Source organism: Calidris pugnax, unplaced genomic scaffold (genome assembly GCF_001431845.1).
Source record: "Calidris pugnax isolate Ruff unplaced genomic scaffold, ASM143184v1 scaffold450, whole genome shotgun sequence".
Lineage (NCBI taxonomy): Eukaryota > Metazoa > Chordata > Aves > Charadriiformes > Scolopacidae > Calidris > Calidris pugnax.
In genome coordinates this window covers 402452-420984 of record NW_015094504.1, presented here as the reverse complement: position 1 = coordinate 420984, position 18533 = coordinate 402452, and the positions used below count along the sequence as shown (strand labels likewise).

Genomic DNA, 18533 nt, shown 5'->3' with positions numbered 1-18533 from the left:
TGGGTGGGGCCAGAGGAGGCCCCGGAGATGCTGGGAGGGCTGGAGCCCCTCTGCTGGGAGGGGGGGCTGAGAGAGTCAGGGGGGGGTCAGCCTGGAGAAGAGAAGGCTCTGGGGAGACCTTGGAGCCCCTTCCAGTCCCTCAAGAAGGGGGGCTCCAGGAAAGCTGGGGAGGGACTCTGGCTGAGGGAGGGGAGCCCTAGGAGGAGGGGGAATGGTTTTATTCTGAAAGACAGAGATTAAGTTTAGATGTTAGGAGAAATTCAGCTGTGTGGTTTTGGGCTTCCCTACTGTATACATAGCATGCCTAAACTCAAGTTAACAAAAAAACCCAAATGACCAAACCAGAAACCAAAATCTCAGGAAGCGTTCAATTTTTATAACTTAAAAAAACCCACCCAAAACAAACTAAAAAATCCCAAACAAAACCACAAAAAAACCCCACTCCCAAGACCGCCAAAATTTCTTTAATTTCCTCTTTCTGGCTGTAGAATATTTCATTAAACTCCTAACTCCAACCAGGCTTTCTGAAAACTGGAAATGAGGTATTTCGAGTTGGGTGCCCCAAATTAGTGGACACTTGAAAATCTTAATGTGTCTGTCTCTTCTCCCTGTTGTTCCTTTTTTTTTAAAAAAAGAAGAAGATAGCATCTTATACTGTGCTTACATTTAATGTGTGAAAAGCTGCCTGAGATCTCAGTCTGGGGAAAAAAAAAAAGGCTTTGTTCAGTTAGGGGGAGGGAGGAAGCTATTTTTATTATCTCTGGTTTCTCTCTTTTTTGGTTCTCTTCATCTCTCCCCCGTTTTCATCTTCCAGGTGGTGTTGGGTATGCCTGGTGGCACACTCTCACCCTTGCACTGGTTTAAATGGATGTTAACTGGTCCTAGTGAATGAATACCTGAATATCATTCTGCATCTTTTCAGCAGGGTGGTTAACCAGGTATCTGGTTCTTCATAACAGGCAGCCAATTTATTCTCAATTGCAAAGATATTAAATAGCAGCATTCCTATTTCTTGAATGTGATTAAAACATACCACTGAGATTTGTAAATTATGTGCTGATTTGAAATCAGGCCTTGCTGCTTCATTGGCAACGCTCAGAGTACAAAATGGGTTGTACTGGTGAAAAACCCTAAGAAACTTGTCGTTGCCTTGTTGTGTTCCCACCTGTGTTCATCCTTCAGTAGTCCTGAAGCCAGTTCCATCAGGGAAAAGAAAGATTATTTTAGGGATAAAGTTTAAATCAAATTTTCTTAGCAATGTGTTATAAATGAAATTGTTGTTTACAGAAAGTTCTTCCTTCTTTACGCATGTGGAATAATAAAACCTGAATTTGTCCCACTGTTTCCATTCATTTCCATGATATAATTTCAAACTTTTTACTGATGCTGGAAATGTCTTGGAAGTGAAGGGAGTGTGTTAATCACATGGAAGACTTGTGAAAAGAATTAAATCACTGAAAAACTGATAAGCCAGAGTCTGTGGGCAGCTTTCACAGTGTTTTGATAAAACTATGTTTAGAAGAAAAATATATAGAGAAACTAAAAGCGTTGGCAGTTGTTGCATATCAACTTCATTTGGAATTTATTCTCTGTATCGCAATAAGCAATGCAGCTGTTGCAAGGAATTACTGTAATTACTGCTTTTTAAGTAAGTTGCCTGGAAAGGCAAATTGGGAGAACCCACCTGGATCTCTGTAACTGAACAGCGATAGAGCAGCTCTGGGTGTACGGGTCAGAATGGAGTTGTTAATTTGAGATATTTCTGGTTTCAGGCTGAAAACCAAGACGTCAGCGAAGTACGGGCTCTCGGCGCAGCCCCGTCTGGTTGACATCATCGCTGCTGTTCCCCCCCAGCACCGCAAGGCGCTGGTCCCCAAGCTCAAGGCCAAGCCTATAAGAACTGCCAGTGGGGTGAGCACATACATAACACCATCCTCTCCCACTCTCATCAATAAATTGTCTTTAATTGTTTTCAAAGACCGTGATATTGACTGTCCAGAAGCTTTAACAGAGATGTGCTGGCTGCATCGCCCTCTGCTGGGAGGGGGGGCTGAGAGAGTCAGGGGGGGGTCAGCCTGGAGAAGAGAAGGCTCTGGGGAGACCTTGGAGCCCCTTCCAGTCCCTCAAGAAGGGGGGCTCCAGGAAAGCTGGGGAGGGACTCTGGCTGAGGGAGGGGAGCCCTAGGAGGAGGGGGAATGGTTTTATTCTGAAAGACAGAGATTAAGTTTAGATGTTAGGAGAAGTTCAGCTGTGTGGTTTTGGGCTTCCCTACTGTATACATAGCATGCCTAAACTCAAGTTAACAAAAAAACCCAAATGACCAAACCAGAAACCAAAATCTCAGGAAGCGTTCAATTTTTATAACTTAAAAAAACCCACCCAAAACAAACTAAAAAATCCCAAACAAAACCACAAAAAAACCCCACTCCCAAGACCGCCAAAATTTCTTTAATTTCCTCTTTCTGGCTGTAGAATATTTCATTAAACTCCTAACTCCAACCAGGCTTTCTGAAAACTGGAAATGAGGTATTTCGAGTTGGGTGCCCCAAATTAGTGGACACTTGAAAATCTTAATGTGTCTGTCTCTTCTCCCTGTTGTTCCTTTTTTTTTAAAAAAAGAAGAAGATAGCATCTTATACTGTGCTTACATTTAATGTGTGAAAAGCTGCCTGAGATCTCAGTCTGGGGAAAAAAAAAAAGGCTTTGTTCAGTTAGGGGGAGGGAGGAAGCTATTTTTATTATCTCTGGTTTCTCTCTTTTTTGGTTCTCTTCATCTCTCCCCCGTTTTCATCTTCCAGGTGGTGTTGGGTATGCCTGGTGGCACACTCTCACCCTTGCACTGGTTTAAATGGATGTTAACTGGTCCTAGTGAATGAATACCTGAATATCATTCTGCATCTTTTCAGCAGGGTGGTTAACCAGGTATCTGGTTCTTCATAACAGGCAGCCAATTTATTCTCAATTGCAAAGATATTAAATAGCAGCATTCCTATTTCTTGATATATTTGTTATCTCCTTCAAGGGTTAAGGCACGGGTGTCGTAGGCGGCAGACTAAGCAGAAAATGTCTTTAAATAGTCCCTGGCAGATGCACACGTGTGCACAGCCTTCCACCACGCACTTTATTTTAGTCACTTCACAAGCAATTACTGTAATTTTTCTCCTCTGTAATTTTGCTTCTTACAGATTGCCGTCGTGGCTGTGATGTGTAAACCCCACAGATGTCCACACATTAACTTCACAGGCAACATATGTGTGTAAGTATCACAGCTTAGGTGACCTAAAAGGCCTGTTTTCCAGTATTTATGTATATATCTCGTGTTGCACCAGCGTTGTACTGGGGACAGGCTTCCTTTCTGCACAAAGTTCCAGATTGCCAATACTAACACATTACACTTAAAAAACGTGATTGTTTTCAGTTTTGGTTCAAGGAGGGCACCTTTTTCTTTCGTGGGCCAGAGCCTGCTCACCTTTAGTAGATACACGCTTTGGTGAATGTAGTAACCAGGAGAACAAGTCTCCTGAGGAGCAGCTGAGGGAGCTGGGGGTGTTCAGCCTGGAGAAAAGGAGGCTGAGGGGAGACCTTCTGGCTCTCTCCAACTCCCTGAAAGGAGGGTGTAGCCAGGGGGGGTCGGTCTCTTCTCCCAAGGAACAGGGGATGGGAGAAGAGGAAATGGTCTCAAGTTGCACCAGGGGAGGTTCAGATTGGAGATGAGGAACAATTTTTACAGTGAAAGGGTTATTAAGCCTTGGAATGGGCTGCCCAGGGAAGGGGTTGAGGCACCATCCCTGGAGATATTTAAAAGCCAGGTTGACATAGTCCTTAGAGACATGGTTTAGTCATGGGTTTTTGTCAGTGTTGGGTTGATGGTTGGACTCAATGATCCGAAAAGTCCCTTCCAACCTAAACAATTCTATGATTCTATATGCTAATAATAACTGAATGTGTTACTGCGTTAGGGTGTGCAGGTGTGTTGTGCACACGACTGGGTCCCTGAGCAGGTTGGAGAAGACTATTCTGGAAAAGAAACAGGGCTCCATCTGAAAAGTCTGAAAGCTGCTGAACCGAGACCCACCTGAGGAGGTGCAGGTGGTGTCTGCACAGACTCGCTCGGTGACACTGTCTGGCTCTGGAAGGAAACGAGAGCGCAGATGGAGGGGAAGGCCTGCAGCTGCCAGGAGCTCGTGGCATTAAGGGAGTAACTTGGGAGTTTTATTTGAATTGAGAAACCCAAGCTGGCTTTACCTTGAGTTCTATTACCTCTATTTGACTTAGGAGATTTGAGGTGCGCGGACTCTTGTTTTTTTTAATAACCGTGTCAGTTCATCTCTTTCAAAACGTTGCTTCTCTTTCCTGCTCTGTCACTCCTGACTTTGTGTTTCACTACCAGCTGCCCGACAGAGAGCCTTCTTGTTTTCACATGAGCAGTTATTCTGTTTGAGACGTTCCAGGTAATTACCTGGAGGAAATGCCTTCAGTCGGATCGCCCAACTTTTGCCAGCAAATTAATTTGGCCGTGGTAATTTGGTAATTAATTTTATAGCGGTGACAGATGACTTGGGTTGAGTTTGCAGGGCAGGCAGTGAGGAAATTAATCAATTAGAGTGTGAACTGAATGTGTCTGATGTGATAGAGATGGCATTGTCTTAGGTCTGGGCGTTGGAGATCTGCGCCGGGAGTGACAGCGCGCCGGCTGCTCTCTTCCTGGGGCTGTTGGAGGAGCTCAGCACCAAAGGGGCTGTCAACCCTCCCCTCTCAGGTCATCTTTGAGCACAGAACAGCTGTAGATCGGTCATCAATCCCACAGGATTATTCTGAATCCTTCAGAACAGATTTATATTCCTTTTAATTATTATCTGCTGCGCACTGTTCCTCTCCTGGCTAGCAGGTGTGATAGCTGCAACTCTGCCTTGCTCTGTCATGGAATAGGAGCCTCTAGGTGTAGAAGCTGTGATTTAATACCAAACTGCCATACAGTAATTCAGAGTAGATGGACTGTATTCTTTTGAAATAGACTTAAAATGCTGTATTTATTAAATAGCACGTTCCTGAATTCACAAAACAAGTGTAAATGAGCAACCTGCTCTGGTGGGAGGTGTCCCTGCCCAGGGCAGGGGGTTGGAATTCGATGATCTTTAAGGTCCCTTCCAATTCCAGCCATTCTGTGATTCTATGATTCTATGAAGATACTTAAATTCTATAAACTTTTGGAAAAGAAATGTAGGTTGTGTAACAGAATGATATCTCTATTTTATGTCTTCCTGTGCCAAACCAAAAATCGTATTTTACATCAAGTAAGATGTTGTTTTTGAATATTTGAAATATTTAATTCTTTTATGAGTGTAAAATTCCTTTTTAAAATCTGATAATCTGTGTATAACTCTTACTCCAAAACTCTGGCTGCTCCCTAAGATAGTGCCACATTCCAGAAATACGTTCACAGTACATTTTGCTTCTAGTAAGTTTCATGTGGTTGTAGCCGCTTGGCAGGTCTGAACTGCTTTTTTGACATCCCATTCTCATTAAAATTAAATGAGACAACTGTTTTGCACTGTATGCTCAGTGTTTGTAAACATGCATAGGCTCGGTTCCTCTCAGTGCTACTGGGTGACACAGAATCACTCTCCAGTGTGTGCTTTTGGGTCTGTACCTCTATTTACATTGAGTGATGCAGAAACACAGGAATTTATTTGTTCATCCCATGCTCTGAGCAGGCCAGTGTGAGCTGGGTTTAGTCTGGAAGCTGTATTGCAGCATTAAGGTACTGTAGAGCTTGAGCTAATTAGGACTTCCTTTGGTGGGTTTGATTTTGTCTATAGGAGAGCTCCAGAGAATGGGTGGTGTGTTGCTGTGGTCAGGCTGTCTCCGCACCCTCTTTCTCACCCATACCTCAGACAGATGGATTAAATCCTTGCAATTGCATGAGTTTGATGCCTGCAGGCTGTCTCCAATTTCATAGAATCACAGAATGGTTCAGGTTGGAAGGCAGCTTAAAGATCTCCCAATGCCACCCCCTGCCCTGGGCAGGGACACCTCCCACCACACCAGGTTGCTCCAAGCCCCCTCCAACCTGCCCTTGAACCCCTCCAGGGATGGGGCAGCCACAGCTTCTCGGGGCAACCTGGGCCAGGCTCTCACCACCCTCCCACCAAACAAGTTCTTCCCCACAGCTCAGCTCCATCTCCCCTCTTGCAGGGTCCAACCCTTCCCCCTCCTCCTAGGGCTCCCCTCCCTCAGCCAGAGTCCCTCCCCAGCTTTCCTGGAGCCCCCCTTCTTGAGGGACTGGAAGGGGCTCCAAGGTCTCCCCGGAGCCTTCTCTTCTCCAGGCTGACCCCCCCCAACTCTCTCAGCCCCCCCTCCCAGCAGAGGGGCTCCAGCCCTCCCAGCATCTCCGGGGCCTCCTCTGGCCCCGCTCCAACAGCTCCATGTCCTTCTGCTGTTGGTGGCCCCAGAGCTGGAGGCAGCACTGGGGGGGGTCTCCCCAGAGCGGAGCAGAGGGGCAGAATCAACCCCCTGGCCCTGCTGGCCACGCTGCTGGGGATGCAGCCCAGGGGTTGGGGGGCTTGCTGGGCTGCCAGCCCATGTTGCCAGTTCATGTTGAGCTTCTCACCCACCAACACCCCCACGTCCTTGTCCTTGGGCAAGATTTTCTGTTCCCCTGCGTTTCTGGTGAGAGATGGGGTAGTCAGGGCAGTGTCTGCTCAGCCTGCACCCTCTTTCTCACCCATACCTCAGACAGATGGATTAAATCCTTGCAATTGCATGAGTTTGATGCCTGTTTTCTGTCTTTTTGTATTTGCAGGTACTGCCCAGGTGGACCCGATTCTGATTTTGAATATTCAACACAGTCTTACACTGGATATGAGGTATTACTTTGGTCTGCCCTAACGCGTTACCTGCACTCTCTGTGAGCTTGGGTTAGGCCACTCTTTATTTCCACAAATTCACTCATCTTGAAAGAATAAAAATCATTACAGAGATTCCTTATCCATCCTGCTGTAATGCACTAAAAATTTGAAAAATACAGTGTCTCCCCGGAGCCTTCTCTTCTCCAGGCTGACCCCCCCCAACTCTCTCAGCCCCCCCTCCCAGCAGAGGGGCTCCAGCCCTCCCAGCATCTCCGGGGCCTCCTCTGGCCCCGCTCCAACAGCTCCATGTCCTTCTGCTGTTGGTGGCCCCAGAGCTGGAGGCAGCACTGGGGGGGTCTCCCCAGAGGGGAGCAGAGGGGCAGAATCCCCCCCTGGCCCTGCTGGCCACGCTGCTGGGGATGCAGCCCAGGGGGTGGGGGGCTTGCTGGGCTGCCAGCCCATGTTGCTGGCTCCTGTTGAGCTTCTCACCCACCAACACCCCCAAGTCCTTCTCCTTGGGGAAGACTTTGTGTTCCCCTGCATTTCTGGTGAGAGATGGGGTAGTCAGGGCAGTGTCTGCTCAGCCTGCACCCTCTTTCTCACCCATACCTCAGACAGTTGGATTAAATCCTTTCAGTTGCATGAGTTTGATGCCTTTTTTTTCTGTCTTTTTGTATTTGCAGGTACTGCCCAGGTGGACCCGATTCTGATTTTGAATATTCAACACAGTCTTACACTGGATATGAGGTATTACTTTGGTCTGCCCTAACGCGTTACCTGCACTCTCTGTGAGCTTGGGTTAGGCCACTCTTTATTTCCACAAATTCACTCATCTTGAAAGAATAAAAATCATTACAGAGATTCCTTATCCATCCTGCTGTAATGCACTAAAAATTTGAAAAATACAGTCATTCTCTTGATGTTTTATTGCTATCTAAGGATAAAAAAATATGTTACAGGGCCAAATCCAAATTTACATTTGGATGGATTCTCTGGTTGGGAGTTTGAAGACAGTAGGGTTCACGAGGATTTGAAGAATTTGAAGCATTTCTGTGCTAAAAGTTATTTTTTGTTCTTTTCCACTGTGGGGTTGTTGTTTGTTTTTTTTTAAAAAAAAAGTTTACAAAATGGATCTCCTTGTGTTTTTTAGCCAACATCCATGAGGGCCATTCGGGCTCGGTATGACCCCTATCTCCAGACAAGACATAGAGTGGAACAGGTAAATTTTTACAGTGAAAGGGGAACTCATCGTGATTGTGGAGGAAATAACAATAATGCAGTCTAGCAGTTATTTCCATTAGATAAATGACAAGTTTTGAACCTCTTCTAAGATGTCATCTCTTCTGAACAATCTCTGATGACTGATAGGAGACCCTATTGCAACAAAATTGTACTGAACTGTGCCAGTTGCTCGTTCTTGATAATGACTTACCTGGAGAATTTAGTACTGAAATGGTGTCTTTCCTATCAAAATTATTTTTTTGGGGGGTCTCTGCTGGGAATTAGATCTGAAGAGTTTCTCAATCCTGTTCTGCTTTGACTGGTTCCCTGTCTATGTCCAAATCCATTGGAAGATTCTCCATGGATTCAGGGTAGTCCTTTTCTCTCCCAAGTTTTTAAGGAGGTTGATTCTACCTGGATTGAAGGAAACTCTCCCTACTGGCAATATCTAAGCCAGCTTCAAACTGGAACCAGTAACTCCCACCAGCAAGATGCCAGGCTCAAATAATTCTGCTTTGTCATGAGAGCCTGTTACGCTGGGCTCAATATCTACTGCATTCTTGCAGCAGAAAAGTCTTTTTTCAGAGAGGTTATAAGAAATCTGTCCAGAAGTATTAGTGGTTTGTCATTCATTAAAGATATGACAATTAAAGAAGCTGTAGGAATGTCAGGGTTTTCGGAGAAGTCTTGTAGGTAAGTCATTGGTAATTAGATGCCAGGCTCAAATAATTCTGCTTTGTCACGAGAGCCTGTTACGCTGGGCTCAATATCTGTCCTGCATTCTTGCAGTAAAAAAGTCTTTTTTCAGAAGGGTTATAAGAAATCTGTCCAAAAGTATTAATGGTTTGTCATTCATTAAAGATATGACAATTGGAGGTGGTGGAGTCCCCATCCCTGGCTGTGTTTAAGGGCCGTTTAGATGCAGTGCTGAGGGACATGGTGTAGGGGAGGACTTTGTAGAGTAGGGGAGATGGTTGGACTCGATGATCCCAAGGGTCTCTTCCAACCTAGACCATTCTATGATTCAAGAAGCTGTAGGAATGTCAGGGTTTTTGGAGAAGTCTTGTAGGTAAGTCCCTCATTGGTAATTTTTCCCTGGTACTTTTAATTTTCCAGCTGAAGCAGTTGGGCCACAGCGTGGATAAAGTGGAGTTCATTGTGATGGGTGGGACGTTCATGGCCCTGCCAGAGGAGTACAGGGATTACTTCATCAGAAACCTGCACGATGCCTTGTCGGGTCACACTTCCAACAACGTAGCGGAGGCCGTCAGGTAAGCACCTTGGTTTTCTTTAAGGTAATTATTTAAAAGTGTTCTTTAACTGATGTAAGTACAGAAAATACTGACGAGAAAAATTCAGGCCTTTTTTTTTAATTTTTGATTTTTAAAGGAATGTTTATCCAAATATGTGTTTAGGCACAGCATATTTCTAGCTCAGCTTGCAGCACCGCTCTGTGCACCGGCAGAAGAGAGGGCCACGGTTTATCTAATTTTCTCATGTAGGAAATGCTAAGCTGCTTCTAATTCCTCGGCGTTCCAGCTGGACTTCTACCTTTGATGCCTCATCACCTTGATTTGGAGTTGTGACGAATCCCATTGCCGGGGGATTTATTTCCTTTGGCTGGGAAGGGGAGCTGATCCTGGCTTGGAGGGAGGCCAGACGTCAGCTCCTGGAAGGGATGACTCAGCCCCGAGAGGAGAGCGTCAGCGCCGTTACCCTTGCGGTGTTTCGGTGTGATGGGGAGATGCTGCTCTCCTCATGTTACAGTCGATGGACTGAAAATCAGAGGCTGATTTATTCCTGTGTGTTTTGGGCTGTTAAATACATAACTTTTCGGTGTATTTCGCGGTATAAAAATATGAAGGAAAAAAGAGAGAGTTGATGCTTTGGAGCTGTTAAAACCAGCTGAGCATTCCCACTGACAGCTTTAGTTTGCTGCCTTGTCATCATTCAGTGCAGTGGATTTTCCTTTATACCATTATCATCTACTAAAGGAAGGCGTTTTAAAACTGAGCAAGACTAGCCCTTTCCTCCCTTCTTCATATTTTAAAGCTGTGATTTCATTTTGTTTTCCTCTGGAGGGCAGCAAACAGCTGGTTTTCTTTAGGTTTTTTTTTCATGTCACTCAAAGACCAGACAAAAAGTGCTGTGCTGCTCTTTCCAAGTGGGTTTTATCAAGATAAAATCACGAACAAGTTGGGAAAAGAATTGCTTTTCTTTTGCTCCAGTGCCCTGGTTGTGAGCACAGCAGGGGACAGCCCCTTGTGGAAGGAGGGTGGTGGTTGCAGGTTGTATACTAAAATTAGTGCAGTGTTTCTACCTACTTCAGGACGTGGTTATTCCATATTTTTTTCTGCTGCAGGTGTCTAGCTAATTTTTCTGGACCTAAAATAGCTTTTCAAGTAGCCTGTCCTTTGCTCTGCAGATTGGGGAAACTTATTTATGACACAGACCCTGTGATCGAGTAATTTTAAGCACGTGCAAAAATGAAGTGACTCTGAAGTCAATGCGCTGCCTCACGAGCAATGGGAGAAAACCTACCCTAATAATTTATGGCTTTTTTTTTTTTCCAGCAGATAAATAAAGGTTTATATTGTTAACATAAAATTCACGTTAAATGCTTAGTAAATGAAGGTATGTGGGAGTTATTCTAGTTGCACTTCCTAAATATTCTAGAGGTGAGAAAATTGGGTTCAAGATGAATCAGACCTTTTCCATTTTGTGCTACTTGTGTTTAGCTGTCGTACTGTGTCACTGCAGTGCTGTGTGGAGATGGTCAATGACACTTGGAATAAACATTCTGGGTTGAATTTATTTCTCTTTGTACCTGAGATGTCAGCCCTTCTCTCTCACTACTTCCATCTACATGGGGAATACTGACAATATTTCACTTGTTTTACATTGTGGGCACTGCGTGAGGTGATAGCCTGAGATCTGGTCTCTCTAACTCCTTACTCTGATGCTGGTAGCCTTGAAATTTTTCCTCCTTGTGCAAATCATTAGTTGATTTTCGATTTTGTACAGTGATTCCCTAATGGGGAAAAAGCCCTTCAGTCAGGATACTTCTTAAAAAGTCTTTCTGAGCATGACCTTTGATTAATCCAGTGCAGCATCTGTCTGTGTAGGCTTTGGTCCACCTCACTGTGGACATAATTTTTTCCTCTTTTGTCCAGTCATTTCTTTACTTTGTCCTAAACTTCAGCTCTGTGTCTATGTCCAGTGCTGTCTATGGCTGGTAGTGATAACGCTGACTTATACAGTCTGAATTGCGCGGCACCGAAGGGCTCATCTGTCTGCCATCCTCTTCTTGATGTAATTTTGAATTTTCTTCGTGTAATACTTTGTCATGATCAGCCCTTTGCAGCTTCTGCTCCCAGTTAATCTGATAAAAAGGATGTGACCAGTACAGTACGACCGTAGCCTGCCATGGAGGTATGTCCTGTTCCTCGCCAGGAACCAGCACTACGAGGCTGACTAAAGAAATAAGGCCTCAAACTGTGCTGGCTCTTGGACTCCAGCTGATGTTCTGAGTTGGCTCCTGGCTTTCTTGCAGGTACAGAGTCTTATGGTAAATGAAGCCTCGTGGTAAATCACAAAGTGCAAACCCAGTAGTGCCACGGTGAGAGAAGCGATGTGGGACTGGGAGTGTCTGGTTCAGGGATTTGGGGCACTGCTCTAGCCAGCCTCTGCCAAATGGAATCAGAGAATGGGGAGAGTTGGAAGGGACCTTAAAACCCATCCAGTGCCACCCCCTGCCCTGGGCAGGGACACCTCCCACCACACCAGGTTGCTCCAAGCCCCCTCCAACCTGCCCTTCAACCCCTCCAGGGATGGGGCAGCCACAGCTTCTCGGGCCAACCTGGGCCAGGCTCTCACCACCCTCCCACCAAACAAGTTCTTCCCCACAGCTCAGCTCCATCTCCCCTCTTGCAGCTCCAGCCCTCCCAGCACCTTTGTGGCCTCCTCTGGACTTCCTCCAACAGGTCCGTGTCCTTCTCATGTTGGGCAGCACTGGGGGGTGTCTCCCCAGAGCGGAGCAGAGGGGCAGAATCACCCCCCCGGCCCTGCTGGCCACGCTGCTGGGGATGCAGCTCAGGGGGTGGGGGGCTTGCTGGGCTGACAGCCCACGTTGCTGGCTCCTGTTGAGCTTCTCATCTACCAACACCCCCAAGTCCTTCTCAGGGAAATAAATAAATAAATCCAAAGCTGTGGTTTTATAGTCAGTGGAGAGAACAGGATCTTCATGGGATGGCTCAGAACATCCAGGCTCATGTCACTGCTTTAAACTGCAGGTAAACTGGGCGTCTGACTTGGGAGGTGTGAAGAACTCCCTTTATATCTGGATTTATAAAGTGGTAGGAGATCCTTTTTGCATGAGTGGACCTCAAGTGAGTTACAGTTTTGGTTTTTATGGATGAGTGTAGAAGTGTCTGTATTTACATACATGACCTCACCAACCAGAAGTGTGATTTTTAAAAAGATAAACAGAGAATCTGCCCGGCTTTCATAGAGACTCTTGTGAGTGGAGGAAGGAAATTACTTCCCTGAGAAAGTGTTATGGGTGTTTAATATTTCTGTAGCACCTCCTTATTGAGGTAATAAACACTGTTTAGACTATTCAGACAGAAGTCTTTGCCCGAGGTGCTTTGATATGCTTGAGAAATAAGTTGGCCAAGGAATGAGTAAAGGATTGCAGGGCCGGAGGGGATCTTTGTGTGCAACAAGACTGAGAAGTTCTAATTTTTATCTGCCGAGAACACCACTAAGGAGATTTCGGTGGCACTTCTGGATGCCTATCAAGCAAGGTTGTGGACTTGGTGATAAGCTTCCCTTCTTTAGGAGGAGATTTGTAATTGCTGCTAAAGAATCACTGTAAGACAAGATTTTGCTTTTTGTATGGTAGAGAAATCCATCTTTCTCTGGGGGTTGTTCCCATCAAGCCAAAGCGTTGCTGTGATTGCGGCTGCCTTCGCTCTTTCCAGAGGACAGCGAACCAAGGAGGTGTAAAATACCCATGCAAATTGCTGCTCCCCTTCATTCTGCTCCTCTCACCTGACCCGTGAGTCATTAAAGGTGCTAGGCATACTTATCCACCGCCGTGACTCACCACTTAACTCCAGCACCTCCTCTCTGAGCCAGGATCTGACTTTTAATTAATGAGGGAGGCCAAAGGAGAGCTCGCCTGCATTGAGAAAGGCAGGGCTCAGAAAGTGTCCCCTGGGCTCCGCGCTGGCACCGCTGCGGTTCCTTGGGCTGCATCATCAAGCCCAGCTCCTCTTAGTGTATTTGGAAATGCACATAAGTAATTTTCACAATTTTGTTTTAACAGTATCATGCGTTGTCTGATGTCCGATCTGGTCGTAAATCACGTCGTTAATGGCAAAGTAAGGAGGAGATAAAATTGCTGGGACCTCATGTTCTGCAATTCAAGTGCCTTGTGTACCTGATATTGATGTGACGATATCCAGGTGCACCACAGACATAATAACTGTTTCCAGAATAGGTCTGTAATCCCAGACTGGTTCGGTCTCTTAAAAGTAGTCTCTTAAAAGGCTCATTTTCCACTTGCATCGTGCGTCGAAACCCAGAACTTGCAGAAGCGAGAGTACTTTGATTCCTCCTGGAGAAATTGCAGCTCCTCAATACCCGACGACACCCTGAGGCTGCTTTTTTTCTTCCCCTCGTCATCAATCGATTTTTGCCGAGTGGCCTTTTGTGTTTCCACCACCACCACCTGTGTGCTCGGCTGGGCTGGGGAGGGGGCAGCAATGCTTCCTGCTGCCACAAGTATCCGCGTGATGCAGGAGGAAATCTCCTGCAGGTATCCCTTAAAGCCATATTGATCTTCTGGCGAGTGGTCAGCAGAGACATCCAGCCACTTTAGAGCCTTCTCTGAAAGAGCAGAGACAGGTTTTAAATAACCCCTGCTTAGGGTTGGATTGTTGTGTGTCTGGTTTAAGAACTCTTAACCCATCTGGGGCAGAAGAAAAGCCCTGAGCGCTGGTGGATCCAGCAGCAGTTGGTTTGATCTATGGAGTTCCTGATGCATTTGAAAACCCAGCTGGAAATCACTCTTCTTGAACGTGTCAGATCAGAGCAACCCCTTAAAAAATGCATTTTGGTTGGTTATCGGTTGAAACCGATGTTTTTGGAAAAACGGTCTTTCCAAAAACTGTGTTTTTTGGAAAGGTTGTTATATTCTCTTCTCAAATACCCACATTAGGTCTCATGTATCAGTAATTCTTCCAACAGAAGCTGCAGAAATGCAGTGATTGTGAAGGTTGACAACATCATTTTGCTTTTCAATAGTGAGGAACAAACCTACTTTCAAAAGGTCAATTTTTCGAAGTCAGTCTGTTTTAAATTTCCCAAATAATTCTTTAGGAATTTGGTGAGAAGATGGAGATTTCTGCAAGTAAGCCTCTACTCTTGCTGCTGCTGTAATTTTACCAAGATTTAGCCCAGGTGCTTGACTTTTAGGGCATAGACCATGATGAAGTTACGTAGGGAACCAAGGGCATATTACACATGACTTACAGTGAGACCTGGACAAGCTGGCAGAGAGGAACCTGATGTACTTCCATAAAGGCAAGTGCACCTGGGGAGGAATAACCCCCTGCACCAGGACAGGTTGGGGGGGACCTGCTGGAGAGCAGCTCTGAGGAGAAAGACCTGGGAGTCCTGGTGGACAAGAGGATGCCCATGAGCCAGCAATGGGCCCTGGTGGACAAGAAGGCCAAAGGCATCCTGGGGGGCATCAGGAAGAGTGTGAGCAGCAGGTGGAGGGAGGTCATCCTACCCCTCTGCTCTGCCCTGGGGAGGCCCCAGCTGGAGCACTGGGTCCAGTTCTGGGCTCCCCAGTTCAAGAAGGACAGAGAACTGCTGGGGATGGCACAGCAAAGGGCTACAAAGATGATGAGGGGCCTGGAGCATCTCTCTTAGGAGGAAGGGCTGAGGAACTTGGGTCTTTTTAATCTGGAGAAGAGAAGGGTGAGGGGGGATCTGATCAACACCTAGAAATACTTCAAGGGTGGGTGTCAGGAGAGTGGGGTCAGTCTTTTCTCAGTGGTGCCCAGTGACAGGACAAGAGGAAATGGGAACAACCTTGAATATAAGAAGCTCCACCTAAACATGAGGAGGAACTTTTTTCCTGTGAGGGTGGCAGAGCCCTGGAAGAGGCTGCCCAGGGAGGTGGTGGAGTCTCCTTCTCTGGAGACCTTCAAACCCCCCCTGGACACATTCCTGTGGGACCTGCTCTGGGTGACCCTGCACATGTGGCAGGGGGTTGGAGGAGATGATCTCCAGAGGTCCCTTCCAACCCCGTGTGATTCTGTGATTACTCCACGCTGTTGCAGCTGCCTTTGTGGATACGTTTCACTGCCCCCGCTTGTGAGAAGTTCAGTTGTGCTGAGAATCTCAAGGAAAAGTGATTTAAACAAACATGCTTTCCCTTGCGGTGCGTATAGGCGAAGAAGAAGATGCTCTCCGATCCAGATGACATACAGTTGCTTGTTATACTAATGTACCTTAATTGTGCTTTTCTGAGTACTAACTGTGACTCCAGCAAAAAATAACCCAGGGCTTTGACTCACTAGCTCCAGTGATTCATGCTGGGGCCATTTCAAGAGGTTACTGTTCTCCTTTTATCTACCTTGACCCCTCTGCTTGAGGTTACCTCTTCCAAACCGGGCGCTCGAAGGCGGTCGCCCACCCTCCAGCTGCTGGAGTTCATTCACCCTGTGGCAAACGAATGTCAGCTGGAAAGGAGAACCATTTAAGAAGATCTGCTTCTTCTCTGGCTGCGGGGAGCCCAGCCTGTTAAATTGCCCCGCTGCAAATTGCCAGGGTTTGCTAGTCAGACCTCACCTCTTGCCTGGCCGTAATGAGTAGGTGCTGTGACAGGTAGGCTCCTGCAGCTCCTGCAGCTCCAGCACAAACTGCTGTAATTGCTGGCTTAAGCTCCTGTTCTAGGGGTAATTTGGGCAGCTGAGGTGTGTGGGGGCACTTATCCCCTTCCACATCCCCTCGGCTCCTGGCAGAGAAGGAAGGGAATAGCAGGGGGCAGACACGTGGCAAATTGCTGTGGCTGGATCCCTCGTCTGTCACATCCCTGGGGACATCTGGCTGGGCAGTGATTTTGCTGCGCCTCTGTGCCAGGCAGGAGATAACTGGCTGTTGTTTTACTGCCAGATCCTTTACAACACAGATTCTGCCTCAATTTCCTTTTGTTCCCGACGATTTGGAGACTAGTTCTGGGAAAGCAGGCAGATTTTCTGTGGTTTCCAGCTTTGAACGTGGCTCTTCCGTGGTGCAGGAGCTACATTTGCCATTATTACTGTTTATTGCTTGAGAGTTTACCCCTCTATGCCTTCAGCATGGATTAACCTCTTCCCAATGTGCAGAATTGGAGGAAGCTTACCCCAAAGCTGGCCAGCCTTTCTTGGCACCCAGGTATTTTTGCATTGCCGATTTCCTCCTGCAAGACCCAACTTTTCGCATCTGAGGTGTGTTTTATTTGGAAGATAATAGAAGTGAAAGTCATTTCATCAGATCCTAATCTTGATATGGGGAGGCGTTAATCTTTTTTTTCCTCCTGGAGCGATGGGAAACGATTGACTCCCCCGTTATCTGTCCTCTTCAGTAATTCCACAGCATTTTTCTCCTGCGTATAAAATACTCGGGTTTGTGAGTGGAGAAGGAGTAAGGGAAGCCATACCCACTCTCCGACAGCACAGCTGATATTATGGGACTTGAGGTTTTTCTAAGGTGGATGTCAGAACCAAATGCATCTTCATCAAAGGTTTACAAGGTGCTGGTGTTTATTCATAGCAGAATTTTGAGCTACACCAAATTTAGCAATATTTACAAATACCATTGATGTGCATTTTCTCCTACACCGGCGGAAAGGCTGATGGCCCTCACGGTCGTGACATTGTCAAAGCTAAATAATGAATTTCAGTGCCTTTTTTTTTTTTTTTTGTACATTTTCAGCAAATTACCGCCGAACACCTGCCGAAGGGAATACTTTTCTCATTTTTGCTGCTTCGCTGCTGCACGTGTGTAATTTGGCAAGCAGAACAAGTTCTCCGGTGACCTGCACTAAAATGTTAATGCTGGGATGGGATCCCAGTGGTGGACGGGGATTGGTAACTGGAGGTGGAGGTTTATTCCTGGCTTGGTCACCTGTATGAATATGAACCTGGCCTGATTATTATTCGGTTTTAGGTCAAATGATGCAGGTGATCCAAAGGTAATGGTGCGAAGAGACGGTGTGGCGTGTACTAAATAAGCTTTCTGGGTTAATTTCTTTCCTGACACAGGAAGGATTCCACCGTCCTGTGTATTCCATTGTTGCCTTTGTTGCTGTTGTATTTTGATTTTCCAAGTGGGCAGAAGATCAAACATGAGCGATTGCATTGAGCTCCGTCGGGATGCAGGCGATCCCAGACGGATGCTCCCCTGCCCTGGAGAGCTAACGTGGGACCTGCACTACCTTTTTTGGTTTTTTTGCCTTCTTTCGGCAGAGATTGCTTTCCAGCCCAAATGAAAACAGGCTGATAAAAGAGTGAGATGGGGTTTATGGTTCCCTCAGCTGTGCTGTACTTGCCTCATTGATATTGTAAACGGAGATCGACCGCCTTTCGACAGCGCGAAATTAATTTGCAAGAAAAGTCATTTTCTAGTAACGCGGTGGGGACAGTAGGCATGGCAAAAAGCAAAAAAAGGCAGGTTTTTCATACTTTTATGGAAGGCTGTTGAGAAGGGGTTTTGCTGTGCGGGTTTTGCGGAGGCTGTTTGCTTCCGAAATACGTCTTTCTGCGACGTGTCGCAGGCAACGCGCCCTGGGACTCCCTGCCTCCTCGTGGCCCATCATTTTGGGAAGTCAAGTGCTCAGAAAGCTGGAAACTGGCAGTGCTGGGGTGTTGGTGCAGCCTTCAGTTGGTCACCCTCTGTCTGTGCCTCATATTACACAATTACCCTTTTTTTTTTTCTCTTCCTTCAACAGAATCCCTCGGGTTTGCCTCCAGGGACATATTGTGTGCTGCTCTAAAAATTATACATTAGTGGGAAGGGCCTTTGTTCCCTGTACTCGACACTGGTGAGGCCTCACCTCGAGTACTGTGTCCAGTTTTGGGCCCCCTACCATAAAAAAGACATTGAGGTGCTGGAGCGGGTCCAGAGAAGGGCGACAAAGATGGTGAGGGGTCTGGAGAATAAGTCTTATGAGGAGAGGCTGAGGGAGCTGGGGGTGTTCAGCCTGGAGAAGAGGAGGCTGAGGGGAGACCTTATTGCTCTCTCCAACTCCCTGAAAGGAGGGTGTAGAGAGGGGGGGGTCGGTCTCTTCTCTCAAGTCACAGGCGACAGGACGAGAGGAAATGGCCTCAAGTTACTCCAGGGGAGGTTCAGGCTGGATATTAGGAAAAATTTTTTCACTGAAAGGGTTCTCAGGCATTGGAATGGGCT

The 18533-nt window shown here is 46.5% G+C and overlaps 1 protein-coding gene across 1 annotated transcript in view; it reads left to right on the top strand.

Annotated features, from left to right (window-relative positions):
* The window catches only part of ELP3 (elongator acetyltransferase complex subunit 3), a 131453-nt gene that overhangs the window by 7490 nt on the left and 105430 nt on the right, over window positions 1–18533 (top strand). Inside the window, exons 6-10 of the mRNA XM_014963047.1 lie at window positions 1773–1911; window positions 3186–3256; window positions 6803–6866; window positions 7999–8067; window positions 9186–9340. Coding sequence (XP_014818533.1) covers window positions 1773–1911; window positions 3186–3256; window positions 6803–6866; window positions 7999–8067; window positions 9186–9340 — 498 coding nt within the window. The remainder of the gene's footprint in view (window positions 1–1772; window positions 1912–3185; window positions 3257–6802; window positions 6867–7998; window positions 8068–9185; window positions 9341–18533) is intronic.